This window comes from Meleagris gallopavo, chromosome 5, assembly GCF_000146605.3.
Source record: "Meleagris gallopavo isolate NT-WF06-2002-E0010 breed Aviagen turkey brand Nicholas breeding stock chromosome 5, Turkey_5.1, whole genome shotgun sequence".
Classification (NCBI taxonomy): Eukaryota; Metazoa; Chordata; class Aves; order Galliformes; family Phasianidae; genus Meleagris; species Meleagris gallopavo.
Genome location: NC_015015.2, coordinates 16,166,502 through 16,184,744, shown reverse-complemented (window position 1 = coordinate 16,184,744; position 18,243 = coordinate 16,166,502). Strand labels below are relative to the sequence as shown.

General features: G+C 41.7%; 2 protein-coding genes across 2 annotated transcripts in view; one reads left to right on the top strand and one right to left on the bottom strand.

The window, feature by feature from the left end:
- The window catches only part of LOC100539298 (inner centromere protein-like), a 50,203-nt gene that overhangs the window by 14,249 nt on the left and 17,711 nt on the right, over positions 1–18,243 (top strand).
- Positions 765–13,321, bottom strand: INCENP (inner centromere protein). The gene is made up of 13 exons (XM_019615481.2): positions 13,228–13,321; positions 11,621–11,699; positions 11,129–11,180; positions 10,335–10,452; positions 10,112–10,246; positions 7,865–7,974; positions 7,396–7,516; positions 6,379–6,501; positions 5,702–5,874; positions 5,361–5,451; positions 4,466–4,579; positions 3,123–3,282; positions 765–2,514 (listed from the first exon to the last, which is right to left on the bottom strand). Exons 2-13 carry the CDS (start codon positions 11,679–11,681, stop codon positions 2,300–2,302), a joined length of 1,473 nt encoding a protein of 490 aa, XP_019471026.1. The 5' UTR covers positions 11,682–11,699; positions 13,228–13,321; the 3' UTR covers positions 765–2,299.

Sequence of the window (18,243 nt, the reverse complement as noted above, 5' to 3'; positions counted from 1 at the left end):
TTGTGATTAAACTGTTACATAAAATCAGAACAGACCAAAGAACACAAGAATTGATTAAAAAAACCTGCACGTAACCAAGAATTTGGAAGCAGAAATTACTTCTGTTTTTTACATGACTGCCTTCACTTCAAAAATATATCTGTATAATATTTACTGAAATTCAGACTACAGGATCAACATTAACCAAAGCACTGCCTCCAAGGGAAGCTCATCTCCAGGTCCCACGCAAACCTAGAACCAGACAGCACCATAAAACACATGCACTTGGAGCTCAGGAAATACTGCCTGAGCAAGCAGGAATCAGAATCAAGAAAAATACCTGAAACCAACAGCCAAAATAGCTTTCTTAAAACCTTCAGGTTGTAGTTGCCCAGAATTTCTACTTGTGGGGTTTTTGCTTGTTTTTAAATACTAGCACTGTGGTTGAATATTGTGGCTGAAGTTCGTGCTTCACGTGGTAACAGCAATTCTGAACGTATAGAGAGAGATATATTGTTGTGAATTACAGGAATGTATTTCTGGGAATCTACCATCATACCAAACAGTCCTCTTTCCAGTTCCCAGAAACAAAACAACAGTAAACTGCTCAGCAAACTCTGCAGGTTCATCAAAGCATGAGTCTTCTCTGCTGTACGAGGAATTTCTTCACAGACAACACATATTTATCTCAAGGAAACAGTGTAAAATACAACCCAGGAGGACAGGTTCCAAAATACTGTACTTTTTTTTTTTTATAAAAGGCCATGATGAGTCCAGACAAGAACCAGAGATGACTTCAGTTTTATCAAACTGTCAGACATTCAGATAGCATTCAACTGTTTGTCATTTCAGTAATCATTCCTCATTCTAAGATGATAGTACAAAACTCAATCTACTGAACATTTATCAAGGCACAATCATCTCACAGAACATACTCATCAATAGCAAATACAAAACTGATAGATGTTATAATTATAAAAACACATTTTAAAGATAGCTATTTGAAGAACAGTTAATGCACAAGGAAAAACACAGTTCTCCTTTCATGTTACATAATCTCCAGGTTTTTTTTTTTCAGCGACCAAGCTGTATGTACAATGCTCTCAGTCTACTGACTGAGGTTGCAGCCATGAATACTCACCCACCTTTAAAATCAAGCCCCCCCCCAAGAAGATGATTCTGAGGTAAGAATCATTTATTTTGCCTACTTTGCAGAAGACAGACTTCCACAGCAACCTATAGAAATTAATGTAACTGTTTCCTTGAAAAATGTCACTGCCCTACTGGGACTTCTGTTCTCTCTATATAGAAACTTGTAGACTAGAACACCAAGTGATCTTGGAGCTGAAATTCTGGGCTCATATTTTGCTGTTATGAGGAAACTGTTTTGACATTGCTTTACTGAACAAGAAGTGCAAAGTGAATGCTTAAAAATAAAACCAGCTTTGATGCTGACTAAGTGAAATAGCTAAGGGGAGAAAAGAGCAAGACAAGGATTAAAGCTAAATAAAAACATCCTTTTAATCCAATCTGCCACAAACATGGAATTTAAATTAGAGAAGAAATATCCGAACCTTTGTATAATTTATTTGAGAGACTGCTAGAAGTACAAAGATTACTTATCTACTCTGGGCGTTCCTGGAGACATGGTTAACTCCAGAGTCACATCTCTCTCCAACAGCAGAAGAAAGGTCATTAAAATCCTCAGAATATTTCCTCCTGAGCTGCAATAACATCATCATCAATATAGCTTATGCACATAAATGCATTTGGTGTTGACGTAGAGCATACTAATGAAAACCAAACCAAATTATTTTGTAATTTGCAGGAGATGAAGACCATGGCTGCTAATATCTTTATTCTTAAGGACATCAGTAGTGTTTTGGACTTGACTCAAGATGCGTGCAGTGGTCATTAGCTGTACAATATTCTGGCTTCAGCCACAGAGAGGCAGGAACAGCACTGACGTACCTTTCTCTACCGCTTGCATCAGCTGCCAGGCCTGCTTGGCTGAAGAGAACAATCACATTTGCTTTAGATGACGCATTCTCATGACCTGTAAGTCTAAATCTTTGCCAACTTAAAGCTGAAGGAAACAGGAGATGCCCTGTTCAGAAGCAAGATCTCCCCAAAGCCTGTAACTTCGCTCAATGGTAAGAAAACAAGCTTCCAAAATAGAAAATGCAAGAGACCCAGTCAAAATTGACATTTATTCAATGCTGGTGCCTAAAGATTTAGGGATACTGAATATTAACTCTCTTCTCATCTAGAGAGACAAAAATGCATATTATTGCTCCACAGGAGACAGTTACTGTCCACCTCAGTACTTTTTCAGGCTGTATGGCAGACCTAGAACCGATTTGGCACCTGGAAACGGTGGGGAGTTCCACACAGCAGAGCTGGTGCGCTTGAAGTAGCGTGGTTTGCTTTTGTAAAAGATGTCCTCCAACTTGGGGCTTACGATTGTCCCAAAGAGTGCATCAACATTGGGAGGGTTGTAGTACTGGCGGATTACTGCTTGGCTAAGCTGATTCCCTGGAGAAACAAAAGATTAGAGTTACCATTACTTTCTGTCATCGAAATTGCTATGCAGACTGTATGCTGCCTGTCCCTGCTCCCTGTTTCTAATCGCACAAATACTGCAACATGAAAAACTCCTGTAACATGTGACATTTTAAAGCACTTTGATTACGTCTAAAGCTTCAGCACAGGCTCCTTGGTGGGAGAGAATGTACTGAATTCTGGCCAGGAAGGGACAAGGTTTCTCAGCTTTTCTTCCTACAGGTACAGTCGGTATCCACACTAACTTCTTAGTCTCCCTGGGATAGGCAGAATATCAGGAAAGTAGTAGTGGGAAGTAGTTCAGAAGCAGAACAACAGCCAGCTTCCATAGACTACACGGTCAAGCACACTTCAAGGTGCAATTCAGAGCAGCAATTCACAATTCTTCCACTTACACTGGCAAAATGACATTAGCAGCAGCATTAAGTGGTTTAAAAGAGCGTTATTCCCCAGTGCTGCTCCATGAAGCTCCCAGTTGGCAGAAGAGGCTAAATCTTATAACCACCATTATCCACTGGAACAAAGCTGCATCAGGGATGGCTGGAGGCTTTCAGGACAAATTTTAACCTCCTAACACGTACCACTGGCCCAGGCAGGGATGGGTTTGCGAGGCTGGCTTTCATCATCAGTAGAGTCATCACTGTTCAGATCCATTCCATAGTTATTTGGGTTTATCTTGGGGGGCTTTGGATCTTTATGATACTGTGGAGTCATCTGGTATGAATTGCAGGCAGGTGAATTCTAGAAGATGAACATATTGTCAGCTGTTAGATGCAATAATATCGCTACATTTCCAAGCTGTAATGAGATGCTTGTAGCTTACAGTATCTTGGTATTCCCCCTTGCTGTACCGCATAATTTTGAAACCTAAAATTGGACAATTCTGAAGTTTTGGTCAAAGAACTTCACCCAAATTATAAAGTTTTGATATCATTTTAACTTTGTACTGCCTTCTCTTGTTTAATTAGGCTACTTAATTGGCTAATTATGAAATAAGTAAGCTGGCAATACACTCATCTTAATACAGATACAACAGTTTCCCTCAAAATAAGGAACTTTAAATAGAGTTGTCACATCCTCAAAGCTGGAGCTAAGTGATGTCCTGTAAGTACTTTGCAACTTAACAACCAGGCATTTAATATTATTAAACAAAATATTATTTTGTACAAGAAATGACCATCTCAGAATAAACTGTATTATAATTTTGATGGGAACAGTAAGACTGAGAAAAATGCAAGTCGAGAAAAAAAACTTGAAACAGCAGATTTCACCAACCATGAAACTTAAGTCAGTTCTTAACGAGAGAGACAAGCAAGAGCTAGAAAGTTTTGCTCCCCCCCAACGTGCTTTTTTCATGGCTCTGTATACATTACAGTTATTTTACATTTTGTTTGTTTTGCATTTAAATTATATAGCTTTGCAAGGAAATAAAGATCCATGTATTTGTCTTTCATGTTCACTGTGTACGTTCATCTCCAATGTAATCTCACATTTCACTGGTACTGCAGCACAAATGCAATACTATTCCACACACTCTGCTGCCATCCTGTGGCTGGTTCTGGTTTTGAGATTAAATACAACTATCTCAGTGTATCTGCTGCCTCCAAGGTTCAGTATTTTAAGCAAGTTTAGAGAAGGCAAGGTAACAAACAGCTACTGCCTTATTTTGACAGCTAGAAAAATTCTAGAAAATATTTGCTGCTTCCCTTCCCTCCTTATCAGTACCCCAAAGCATTTAGGTACTCAAGGCCACCAGGAGCTGACCTCAGGTAACCAAGGAAAAAGTTTACAGCATCCCTTCATTACTGAAAGGAAATTAAAACAAAAAAAGGAGGTACTATCGCTCATAGTAACAGCATGTCAGTGCTGAAATCCAAGTTCTCCGATGCGATCCCTTAAAGAAATTTCACCAGAGAGCAGTTACCTCTTTGTTTTCTAGGTGCTGTGTTTGGGCTACATCTTTAGCTTTTTGTTCCTCTGGTAGTTTCTTCTGTTCTTGCTCCTGCCTCTTCATCTCTGCTAGCAACTGTTCTTCCTTCTGGCAAGCCGATGTCAAAAGTGAATTTAAGTTTACCTTATTAACTACTAACCCATGGGGTTAACTCAAGGATCCACAATTTGGACATACAAAAAAAATATCTAAGGATGCCATCCAGAACAAGCCAAAAGAAATCTGACCTTACACAATCTTAGTCCTTCCTACTGGATGTAAAGGAAACAGAGAGACTGCTAACTCAAACTGTACAGGGTGAGATAAATCTCACCTAGTCTTAGACAAGTTGTACGTGGGTTTACCACCTTCATGAAGCTAACCAACAAGATGAGAACCTTCCTGGGTACATAGGGATGGGCACTAAGGAATTCAGCTCCTTGAAGGCAGTAGGATATCTGCTGCCAGTGAACAATGAACCATGAATAAAGATGCTTGTTTAGTTAATCTATGTGAGAATTACCATTGCAGAAAAAAACCTCATGAACTCTACAGTCTGTACTTCTGTTTTGTCTGAAAGTGTACAACATAAAATTGGGATGTTGTTTCTGAAAAAATCTGGGATCAATTATTTGACATCAAGCAAAGTGCAGTACACCTGGCAAAGAACAAGAGCCAAAAACTTCACTATGTGTTAGCAGCAGAGTAAAAAGAAAGGACAGATATCCAGACAAAAAGGACCCCTTCTGTTCACACTGAAGTGGACAGAGAAGTGACTGGACCAAAAGCACTTTAGGTTAGCTCAAGATCAGAAGCACAGTAGTTCACTCATCAGGGTTCTTAACTTTATAGCCCACTTCAAACAGAAGTCAGAGCCACATCTACTTACTTCTTTTTTCTCCGTCTCCTTCTGGAGCTGCTCTTTAGCAGCCAATGCTTCCTTCTGCAGGCGAGCTGCCTTCTCTTGCTGTTCACGTTGCCTGAGAACCAAGGCAATGGACTATTACACTCAAAACTATAAAAGGGTATCTTTAACATCCACAGAGACTGCTGCAGACCCTGCCTATTCAGAGCACTTCTACGCTGAGTTCAGGACTACTTAACAGTGAAGTAACACTCAATTGGCAGAAGTGCCCAGTGCAAAATAGCTCATCAGTGCTTAGGCCTGCATTTCTACTGCTTTTAAAAGGCCCAGCACAGAATTTGGTACATAAATGGATATTATCTTACTTTTCTGCCTGAATCCTCTCCTGCTCCTTCTTCCTCTCCAGCTCTCTCTCTGCAGCCAGTTGTTTTTCTCTCTCCTGCTCTGCCTGCCTCTGCTCAGCAATTTTCCTGGCACGTTCCTGCTCCTCTTCTTTCTTCTTCTGCATTAGCTCTTTGTGCCGACGTTCCTCCTCCTCCTGTTAAGCAGAAGGCAACTAATTACTCCCCACTGTACAAGAATAGGCTCCAGAACAAAGAATCAGGATCATCTCATTTGACGTAAGTTTTTAGCATATATCACAACACAGTAATGAAACAAAAAGCTACAACCCCAGTACCTTCATGCATTTCAGCTATTTCAACACTATCCTTTCTCTACCACCACGTATCCTAAATGGTCCAATAGCCACCATGCTCTAATAGATAAGGTTAACTGAGGAATTTAATACTTGCTAATTTGAATGAAGGTCTTCAGTAAGAAGAAGATATGCAGGTTACAAACATCACTAACAGCTCACAGCATAGTGCTGGAAGAAGCACAGTGCTGTGGAGAGCTTTGAAGACAAACAGTCTCTTCACCCCAATTTTTACTCAGTTGGTTCATCTCAGCATTCCCGCTGCATTCCTTGTTTACAAAGGCCACAGCAAACTGCAGCTATTTTAACTGTATGCAGGACAATAAGACGGGCTCCAGCACAAACCTGCTGCAGTGCTTTTTGCTTTCTGGCCTCTTCATCCTGCCTGCGCCGGGCTTCCGCTTCTTCCATTTTCTTGGCAGCTGCTCTCTTTTTTATCTTCTCCTCTGCCAGTCTTTCTTCCCGCACCTGAAGCACACACAGCAAGATGAATGCTTAAGTTTCAGATTGGACAACGTTCTGTGTGTGAACTACAGTGGCAGTATGTCTTAAAAATACAAAGCCCCCACCCTCTTATGAAACAGACTTCCTTTTTTTGCCACTAGGAGTCGATGAGGTCTATGCTCTATTTTAAAAGAGAATCTTCTTAAAATCATAGAAAGGTATGGGTTGGAAAGGACCTTTAAGATCTAGTTCCAACCCCCTGCAATAAGCAGGAGCACCTCGCACTAGATCAGGCTGCTCAAAGCCCCATCCAGCCTGGCTCTGAATGCTTCCAGGGAGAGGGTATTCACAACTTCATCCTCTTCTGCATCTGTGCAGGAAGATATAAATTCTATTCTGGAAGGAGAAATCTAATACTACAAAAGCCGTAAGAATTTATTCTAAGAAGCAGGAAATCAATAAAGCAGATGGAAATACTGAAAGCAGACGAAGGATTGTTATGGTCACATACGTAAACCATCTGAAGGTCTCAGATACCAGAAAGGGTGTGGAGAAAGTATGCTTATTTTCACATTTGATCTGATTAACAGATGAAGAGAACAACTTCAAATAGATAAAACGATTAGGTTGGCTTTATCTATTTGAAGTTGTTTTCCTATCCATCTAATAAAGCCTTATTAAACCACATTTAAATCCGTAACTCTAGAAAATAAAGTTTTATCTGCCACTTGCTGTAACCAAGGAAAAGGGAGTCACTGAGTATCACTAAGTGCAATGTTTCTGGAAACATCTTTATTTAAATGGCCATTCTTTGAATTTCAGCAGCCTTCGTTCCTCTTTCTGGAAGGCAAACTCACATATCATCTGCTTCAATAGTCATTATTCTCACCAGTAAGATCTGAGTAGGATGCTCCTTACCTTCTCTGTCTTCTCATCAAACAGAGCTAGCTTCTGCTCAATGCGCCTTTTCCTCTCTTCCTCCAATTGCTCTGCCCGTTCCCGAGCTTGCAGCACTTTACGCAGGCGTTCTTCACGCCTCCTGCAGGACACAGCCCAATGTTGTCAGTGCAGCCCAGCTAGATGAGTTCCTACCATAGACCTCAAAGAGATTCAATTAAGGCAGACACACATCTAGGGCTGCGTTACAGTCAATGAATTAAGCAAACCGTTTAAAAATTGGCGATATTTTTAAGCTCTAAGGCAGAGAACTTGCAGCAAAAAGCTGAAGAAGCACTCAACTAAAAGTGTTAGTTTCTTATTAGTGTTTTGGATAGATACTATGAGATCCAATACTGCGTATATGGAATCTGCAAGATAAATGGCCTTGATACAGGGCACAACAGGCCCAGAGAGGACAGTGCATACGAGACAGAACGCTTATACTTACAACTTCGCCTCTTCTAGTCGCCGTTTCTTTTCTTCCTCCACTTTTTGTTTTCTCAACTGCTCAGCCTCTTCCTTCTTTCTCAGAGCCTGCAGTTTTTGTCTCTCCTTTTCCTAAGATGAATTGAAATGTGACTATACCACATGACAGAGTTTCTTTCCCCCTTAGCCTACCCAGATTGAGGCAAAGACCCAGATATATAACACCCGCAGCTGCAACCACAACATGGGATGGTAATAAGCCTGAAACAGACCTCAGGTAGACTGTGGTCATGGATGTCTGGGAACAGATGCAATGCATCTGTTCAAGTGTTAATCCTTGAGAGCATGACAAGAAGCTGAGACATTAAAACAAAAGCATCAGCTCTTAATGTCCAGACAGCTTTCAGAGTTTGCAGACAGACAACACTGTGATTTAACTGGTAAAGAGAACCAAGAAAGCAGTGCTAATGCTTGGCAACAATATTAACTTCCTGCAGCAAGTGATGGGGACAGATGGTACTCTAGGAAACACATTGCTTACTTCAGCTCAGAGCTCTCACTGGTTTCTTTGCTTCCCACAAAGCTTTTATCTCTTGGTAAACCTCCACCATTTAACCAGAGTGCTTGCAGCTTGTTTGCAACCACATTTGCTGCACAGTTGGCCCCATACATCACCTACCCAGAAATACAGGGGATTTTTCCCATTTTACTGAACAATCCAGCTAACTCAACCTGAAGTATACTGTCAATTACAAGAGCAAGAGCCAACCACCACTACAACCATAGCAAAAACATTAAGATAAACTAATTTAATACTAGATTGCATACTGCAAATGCCTAATTATGACACTTCTAGCCTCAGTTCAAGTACCATACCGATAAGCAGGGTCAAATATTCAAGTGATTGGTTACTTTATGCTGAGCTCCATGTTGAGACTGGTAGGTCTCCAACTGATGAATTTAAAATTGACAATTGTATCTTACTGTTCTTGTGTTACTTAGTTGTGTTTAGCCCCCATATGGAAAAAGTCTTAAGGTGGAATTTGCCTGCACTGGAACAAAACCTGAAATAAAACTTCTGACGAAATCACAGCAGCAAAGGATCTACTAGGAAGACTCTTTTCTGATCACATCAGCTCCTTTGCCAACACAAACACTAATGACAGTAGGAACACCAGTGAGATAAAAGGCTGAATGTTTTACTACTTCCTAAACATAGGCTTCTGATACAAGACTCTCTAAGCATTACAACCATGAGAGCTTTAAGACATGGAAGTTTAGATGTTAGGTTGCCAAGATATAAGACAGGCACAAGAAAATCAGTTTCTGCAGTATGCCCTCCTCTCCCTCTCCAGCTTTCCTGAAAGTAAAAACAAGCCCTAGAACTACCTTATCTTGGAGGCAAGTTACTGAATATAAGTAGTAGGAGCAATCTGTGCTTGCCATGCTAATTTCTAGCTCATCTCTAAGTGCATCAATGAAGCTTTGCTCCTGTCCTCGCTAATGCTGCTAGAGTGCCCAAGCAGTTCTACAGAAGTAGAACACAGGAAACCAACTCCATCTGAAAATGGAGAATCAGAATGTCTTAAGTCCACTCAAAATCCTTCTATTTGGCACACAGGAGCTTCTCCTATTGATGCTATAAGCTTCACAGTGGTAATGCACAGTTAACAGCATCCACCTGCAAACAGGAAAAGCATGCAATCCATCTCTGCTAATAGCTGGTTGCTGCAATTACACTCCCTTGATATTTGTGCTGTATCTCCTGTAGATACCAGCATACTTGTCTCGCTGACACAGCAGTCTTCGATTCAAGATAGGCTCATGTTTCTTCTTCCTACAAGGAGCTCCAAAGATCTCATAGACCTCAGAATATCAGCAGCTTAGATTTAAGAAAAACTTGCTAAGATTTCACTCATCAGAAGAGTCCTAGAAATGAAACTTAGGATCTACAGGCTTCAATTATATGCACTATTCAATTATATGCAGTATTCAAAATCCTCTTGGAAATAACTGGGAAATGAAAACCACTTTCTCTTCCCCTGTTAGTTACTAAAACCACAGAGAAATGCTATAGAAATAAAGATTAGATTCTGAGTTAGAAATCTTCAGGAAGCTGACTAGTCACAAGTTTAGTTAGTTTATCTAAACAGGAAGCTTGAAATTGTTCCTTAGTTTAACATGGGTGGGAAAGTTTGTTTTGCATCTGTGCTTTAACCTAGACACTCTTTAGACCATCTTCTAGTAGTTTATGACAGTCATGTCTTACCTTGGGATCATGTTGGAGAGGAGTGTTGTACTTGATAAAAGACTTTATTACTCCATTTCTCCCCACAGAGGTTGGAGTCATTAGGAGCTGATTCTTTTGCACAGTGTGCAAAAATGTTTTGAAAGGACGTACAACCTAGGAGGATAATGAAAAAAAAATGATGCACAGGATCTCAGTAAGAAACAGTTCCTGCTGAAGTACGTCAGGGTTAAAAGGATCTTACTTTGCTAGCTGGACATGGAGGGGATGGAGTCTTTTTTCTCTGAGGAGAAAGCCCTCCATCTTCTGCTTGCTGGGTGTCATAGCGTTGATCCACAGCTCTTTTGTAACTTGTCTTTCTCCTGTGAGAAAAAAATGCAACTTCCCACACGCTGCAAACACCTGTTTGTCTCAAATTCAAGTTGTTTTTTTTTTTTAAGTCATAAAACTATCCTAGATTAAAAGATGGGGTATATTCAAATAGTTATCCAGTAAAAATTCCTAATGTGACAGAAGATAAAAAAAATAAACCTTTTTGTAGAGAGAGAGAAAACTTATTACAAAAGTCTCATATTCACAAGTCACTGAAGCCATTCATAATGCAACAGAAAGTACAATAAGACAACAGAGCAGCAAGGTCCCAGGCCACAGCAAGTGAGAACCCACTCAGATGTCACAGCAGCGGGCACAGAAATAAGAGAAAGAAACTGCTTACCTTCAGAAGGCTTGTAAGGCCCTCAGATAAGCAGGGATCTCCAGATGATATCCCCTTGCCTCCACTGCCAACCTTTAATGAGGTCTGGGAAGGGGTGGATCCTGGCTCCACCTCTTCCAGTCACTCAGGTGCATTCTATGTACCTGAACTCCCCTGGGTTGGCCCTGCCTTCCCACCAGGTTCTCAATCACTGCTTCAAGCCGTGACTTAGCACTGCCACTACACCATTTAGCAGTGTTTCTGTGTTGAACTTATTTTGAACAAGAAACTGGATTACAGATCACCAAAAGTACTTTCCCATCTAAATGATTCTATAGATATACCTGGCACTTTGGGGTGGTTCCTGGGTCTTCTCACTCTTACTTAAGTCACATTCTGAAAGAAAAAGCAACAAACAGTTAGTTCTGGCCAAAAAAAAAAAAAAAACCCTTCCAAGACAGCTTTGAAAGCACGTAACAGATTTAACAGCTCTCTCCAGGCAAAATAGGAAAAAAAAAAACACTTGCCATGCATTACACATAGCAGGACCTTGCCTGCTTTGAAAAATAACCACAGTGTCATACAAACGTAGAAATAAAAAATAAAGGTTCTCCCTCAACCTGAGAACACCTAACTTTATATCTCCATTACATCACAGACCATTTCCATGCGCTTCCCAGGGTGGAAAATGACAAGTCCAGCACAGAGTTCCCTAATTGTTAATCTACTGAAACAAATCCTTGTCTTCCAAATTGGGCTTTCAGTCTTTCAAGCTTTCCAGTCTCCCAAAGCCATAACTACTTAAAATAGTGCCTAGAAAGCCTCTGAGAAGTTACCATTGTTGCTCGTCTCCTGCTGTTGTTCATTTCTGTTGACAGTCTGAGAGCGAAGTGACATCCGCGGGCCTTGGAAATCCTGTAGGAAAAACAAATGGGTCTCAATGCAATTCTTGCACAGGAACAACAAACTATTCATAAAAATCACAGAATCGTTAAGGTTGGAGAAGACCTCTAAGATATTTATCTAGTCCAAATGTCCACCTACTACCAACACTGCCCTCTAACCCGTGTCTCACCTATACATTTCTTGAACACCTCCAGGGGCAGTGACACAGCCACCTTCCTGGGCAGCCTGTGCCAGTGCATCACCACTCTTTCAGAGTGGTTCTTCCTGATAACCAACCCAAACCTCCAATCAGGCAACTTGAAGCCATTCCCTCTCATCCTATTGATGGTTACCTGGGAGAAGAGGCCAACCCCTACCTCACCACAACCTCCTGTCAGCTTGTGGAGGGCAATAAGGCCTCCCCTGAACCTCCTCTTCTCCAGAGGAAACAATCCCAGTTGCCTCAGCTGCTCCTCATAAGACTTGTGTTCTGGTCCCTTCACCAACTTCACTGCCATTCCCTGGACCCTGAAATCATGTCATACCAGCACAGCTCCTGCCTGAAATATACCCAGGGAGTACAATACTACTACAAAGTATTGGTAGCACCCAATGAAAAATACAGCTTTGGATACCATCTTGGAAAATTCCTTGAAGTCATCAGTAGAAGCACAGATGTTAATGCACAGTGTGAATATCAGCAACGGGGTACCGACTACTTAAACTGAACAAACTGAGCCTATTAAGGACAAAAAGCATTCCCTGTTTGAAATCTGTTTATTCTTGCCAGAGTTCTGGCAAAGAATCAGACAATACTCCACTTAGCAATGCTAAAAGATTAAGATGGCAAAAACAAACAGCTTATTTCCTAGATTTATGTATTTCCATTATGAATACAATACACATTGCTGTCTGCCTTCCTTGGCGTTACAGATACGTATTTATTTCTGTTGTGATAATGGTGTAATATGTCTGTGAGAACAGGTAATGGCATTCAAAATCTACACTGCAACTAGCAATCCAAATATTAATTCCACTCCTCACATCTACCTTGGCTAGCAGCAACAAAGGATTTAGGAAAAAAAGTTAAAATGAAGCCTGGAAATTTTATACTCAGCAAATGCTTCTTTAGAGTTTCATCTTTAGGCTAGTATAGGAAGCATCTTGTGGGCCAGCAGAAGCACAAAGATCTGATTAATCTGATAGCAGAATGGAGAAAAAGCTGATCTCTAAGTAACAGCATGTATAAAGGTACTATCTTTGACTATAGGAGCCCATAAAGACATTTCCTTTTCTGCAAAGAGTGCTGAGTATTGATGTTTTCAGGCTGCTTACAGCTTGCAAAGAGGGCTCTGCCAGGAACCAAACCATATTTGGTTTGTTAAGAAAAGAACAGACAGATAGGATGACATAACCTGGTGACAGCTTAAGAACAGAACAATGTAGCAAATTGGAGCAACAAATACAATGGGAAAGGCATTACAACAGAGATGTGATGACAGAAGCACCAGAGCACAGTTAGAAAGGTGCTATGAAGGAAGGGAAGAAGATTGCTCACCTGTATCAAAAGATTCCAGGTTCATAGGGAAAAGCTTCACCAAGGAGGGATCTCCAACCAGAGATCCTTCCTCACTGGCAGTCAGCCCTTAAATAAGGTCTAAGAGAGGTACAGCCAGGCTCCTCTCCTTCCTGTCACGCAGCTGAATTGCCTCCACCTGTGCTCCCAGGGCTGACCAGGTCCTTTCCTCAGGAGCTCAATCAGTGGTTCAGGCTGTGACTCAACAGTTCCCATACAGAGGGGTTACAAAATCCCACTCTTGTCAGCAGTAGTATAAAATAAAACTTGAGGATTAAGGATAGATCAGCTACACTATATGACTAGATTGTAGTTGTAAGTTCATCAGGGTAGGGAAGCAAAAGATACAGATCCTCCACTCGCAGATCTGCAAAGCAGTCAGTTTGTTTTTTTCTTCTTCATATTTCCACTGTAACCTTTTTCCACACCTGAAACTCAGTCAAGCTAAAAGGCACTACAAGAACTGAATTTACTTGAACTTTTGCCAATCTACTGAAAAGTACATGCATAAAAGCACGTGGAAGCCTATCCTTGCTTACAGAAGTTCTAATGCCACAGAGCTCCACTCCATTAATTCAGCCTTTGCCTATTGAAAATGTTTCTCAACAAAACACTGACATAATCCTGGGATTTCTTCCTCACGAGGGCAGTGTGAACTGTGGAGGGATATGTTTTGACCTGAATGATATTTACAAATTTCTGTCATTGTCTTAAGACGAACTGACAACCTTTCAGTAATCTGTAGGACTAGTGAAAAGGTCAAAAGAGCTTTAAAAATACAGAAATAGCAGTAGTGTACCAACTCCGCCCAACTAAAAAAAACTTTTCTGAATTATAAGAAGTTTATTTAACAGTCTGATATGAATTCAGGATTGAATTCTCATAAAAATAAAGGGCTACAAAACCACAAACAGAAAGCAGGCCTCTACTCTGAATGCCAGCAATACCAAGGACTGAATTCAGTGCTCAGAAACATAGAATGGTTTGGGTTGAAAAGGACTTTTAAAATCATCTAATTCCAGCCCTCTGCTATACGCAGGGATACCTCTCTCCAGGGCAGGTTGCTCACAGCCTCATCCAGCCTGGCTGTGAATGCTTTCAAAGAGGGGGCATCCACAACCTAGCTGGCAACCCGTGTCAGTGTCTTACCACCCTTACAGTAAAGAATTTCTTCCTAATATCTAGTCTACATCTACCCTCTTCCAGTTTTAAGCTATTTCCCCTCATCCTGTCACTACATGCCCTTCAAAATGTCCCTCCCCAGGTACTGGAAGACCAGAATGAGGTCTCCCTGGAGCCCTCTTTTCTCCAGGCTGAAGTACCCTAGTACTCTCAGCCTGTCCTCGAAGGGGAGGTGCTTTAGCCCTCTGATCATCTCGGTGGCCCTCCTCTGGACCTGCTTTAACAATGTAAATGATGCTTGAATGCAATCAATCATTCACATTACTAAAATGCTTACCTTTAAATATTCTTATGTAAGCTGACAGATAATGCTATTTTCCAAACTAGCCTTGGCTGGGAAACATCCAAGCTTGTAACACCATATAGAAATAAGCTTCAAGTCACAAGCACTCATTTTCTGAGTAAAAACTTCACTGTTCTTAATTTTGACAATTCTGGAAGACTTTGATCAAAACAGAATCAGACTTTTCTCCAGTCTGTTCATCAGAACTAGGTAAGCTATGTACAGGGTCATGCATGTGGCTGAGCTGAACGCCCTATGTCTTCTTTATTCAAGTGGTCTGAATCTGATTGTATGTGGTCACAACTCCCTGATTTCCCAGCAACATATGAGAGATACATTCAACATATTTTGGTCACGAGTCCACACAAACAGAAATGCTTTTAAATCCTTGTCAAAACTTACCAGCTTTGGAGGGGTATGAGGTACAGGAGGAGGTCTAGAAAAAGAATTAGAAAGGTAGCCACATTTAATAACGTTGAGGAAACTATGAAATGATTTGTTATCCATAAGCATTTTATATCAAGAATTCAACTGGAGAGGAAAAATAAAAAAAAAACCAAGCATGATATTAAGGATAAAAAAAATATCTTGGAAGTAGTCTCACCCAGTGTTGACAACTGTTTCTTCATCTTCTGGCACCTCTTCAGAACCCGAGCCTAGAGGAAAAGAAAAAAGGGTGCCAAAACTGTAATGCAAGGCACAAGCCAAGACTCTTCGTGAGATTCTCTCAAGACTTGTCTGCTCTGCCTCCTGGGTTACCTCCTGCAATTCAAATGCATGCCGCTACAAGCAAAGGCAGCTTAATACACCCAAGTAGCACTAGAAAAAAAAACAACAACCATTACCCGCAATTTTAATATAAGAAAATTGTTTTCAATTGCAGATGAGTTAAAAGTGATATTCAATGTGTTTATATTAAGAGTGGCTGGGCTTGGGCCAGATTCATCTTGCAGGGCCGCGTTCAGATACTAGCAGTAGCAGAAACCAGCATTATTTACAGTCACAGTGCTGATCCCTGCTATACATTCCAGCTAGCTCAGTGGTAGCTAGCTTTTAAGAACCAACACAGGCTGGAAACTGCTGTTAATAATTAATAAGATGGATATGCCGCCTCAGACTGAGGGGGGTAAATGCAGACAGACACTGCATAAGTATGAAGTCTGCTCCTAAATTTCTACCCCAGTGTTATCAAAGGAAACGCAAATATGTGCTGTATACACAAGACATGATCCATCAGAGACACGGTGGATACCATGCAATCAATTAATAGCTATGCAGTGTGGTCAGACATTAAATTCTGCTCGAGTGGAGCTGCCTGAAGCACCTCAGTTTCTCTCCTTACACCTGGAAATTTTGACTGGGCAAGAGATCCGTCAAGTCAAACAGTGCAGAGGAGAGAAATGAAGTCCTCTTTAAGGTTCCCAGGTAATCCAGATCCAGACAACATCACTTAAACTGGGGAGAAAGAGCTGCTTCAGTGTCCCTTCAAAGTTAGTGTGTCAGGGACCTAAAGGCCCCTGACTGAAGAATGATCCTGGGATAGAACAAAGTAATCTGACAGTTTTAAGGGAAGTGATCTTGTTTCGTAGTAATTGCTGACCCTGGTGGTTCACCTTGTTTTGCAAGGACTCGTTCTGCAAGCTGGTGTTCATCCTTCACAGAAACCCACTTGCATTGCAAACTAAGCTTAGATTATTTTAATAAATTTACAAAGATCAGTCTCAAAATTCCTTCTCAAAGGAGGGGCTCCAGAAGAGATTATTTCTAAAAATCACAACAGCTACCTTGTTTTCTTTAAAACAAGACGGAGCCCAAACTCCTCCAAAGGACTACTAGCAACAAAAAACCTCATTTGCCAGACTTGAACTTTGCCAGCTATCAGCACAGAAACTCAGATGTTAATCATGTTCTCTCACGTGAGAAGAACAAGGCTGAATTTGTAGGCTATAACCCATTAGTTAACAGTTACCTGGGTTCCTCCGTTCACAGAGGTATCCAGAAAGTCAGTTAGAACACTGGCATTTAATGAAAGGTGTCTAAGCTAGAAAGATCTAAGATCTGGCTAAGCTGCTGCACCCAAACTAAAGAACTCTTCCACTAACGTCATCTTTCTTCAGAAGCTGTGTATGACTGCACAAGATACTGCAAGGAGTTTGCAGTAAGAACAACCGACCATCTCTCTTGCATTATTTCAAGTAGCCAACCATATCTTGTTCAGCTGAGGGTCAAGCTCACACAGTGCTTTTGATTCTCTGTTCTCTAGATTGGCTTACTCATCTCTATTAACTTTTCCAGGCACAGAACCCAACCACGCAGGGTGGTTGGCCACTGTGTAGATTCCTGCCCATTGCAAACACCAGACCCATGGTCTCATGCAAGCAACACGTTGACAAAATGAGCAAAAACAGTGCAAAGCACGTATCCAGTGGCATTCAAACTTACCATTCACGGAACTGGAGGACACAGATAACTTTTGAGGCGCCTTACGCTTGATCACTGTCCTGGCGATGGATTTCCGAATAGTGCTTTCCCTCTTGCGGGCTAGTGAGTATTTCTCTGCCAGTGAGGTTCTACGAATCGCGGAAGGTTTGCCCATCAGGCTTCTGCGCACAGAGCGACGGCTTAGCCTAGAACCTGTAGGAGTTTCTGGGCTATCTGTTGTACGCTGAGGTTCTTTATCATTCCTCTCATTATGCTTTTGCACCTGAGCAGAGTCATCTACCTCTTCCAGCCCAGGCTCTTCACTTAAAACCACTGTAGTATCAGCTGCATTTGCTGTCTTCTTAAATGCACTCTTGTTCTTTCCTGAACCTTTTGCCTCTGGGGTATGAGGGACCATGAGCTCAGATGCAGCAGGCAAAGGCTGTGATTCTGCAGCACTGCTCTCCTTGGGAGACTTGTCATCTGAGCTCAGGGGGAGGTTCGTGGAGTGGTTCCCTGCTAGTTCAGATGCACACTTCTGGAACTGCAACTCAGCACTAATGCGATCACAGACACTGATTTCTACTACGGGAACTACCCTTTCTCCTAGATGTTCAGGAAGGACCTCTGAGCAGTCGGCAGGCGCTGCAGCCTGGGATCTTGTCAACTGCTGAGAGACAGTTTGGCTTGAGAGTTCTTGGGCCTCGGTGCTGAGTGGTGCTGTGTCTTCTTTATTTTGGAGTCGCTGAGAATATCGCTTGGAAGACACTGCTGTCAGGTTGTTAGTCCTCCTTCTAGATAATCTAACAACAGAGACGCCACATTAGCATAGAGCTGGATTTAGCAACAGCCCAGAACCACGGAAGCAGCCCCCTGGCAGATCGGAAAGTTGCTATATAAAGCAAACAAGAGGCATAAAACGGCCACAAGCTCCAATTATCAACTAGCAGGCAGGGTGCGCTTTCATCCGGGCACCTCCGCGCTATGGCGCGCTCCAGCCGCTAGGCTACGAGCGCCCCGAGCCAGCGCACAGGCAGGCCTTTAACAGCAGCGCGGCGGGGGCTGCCGCGGCGGGACCCCCAGCTCTCAGAACGGCCCGCAGTACGACGGCC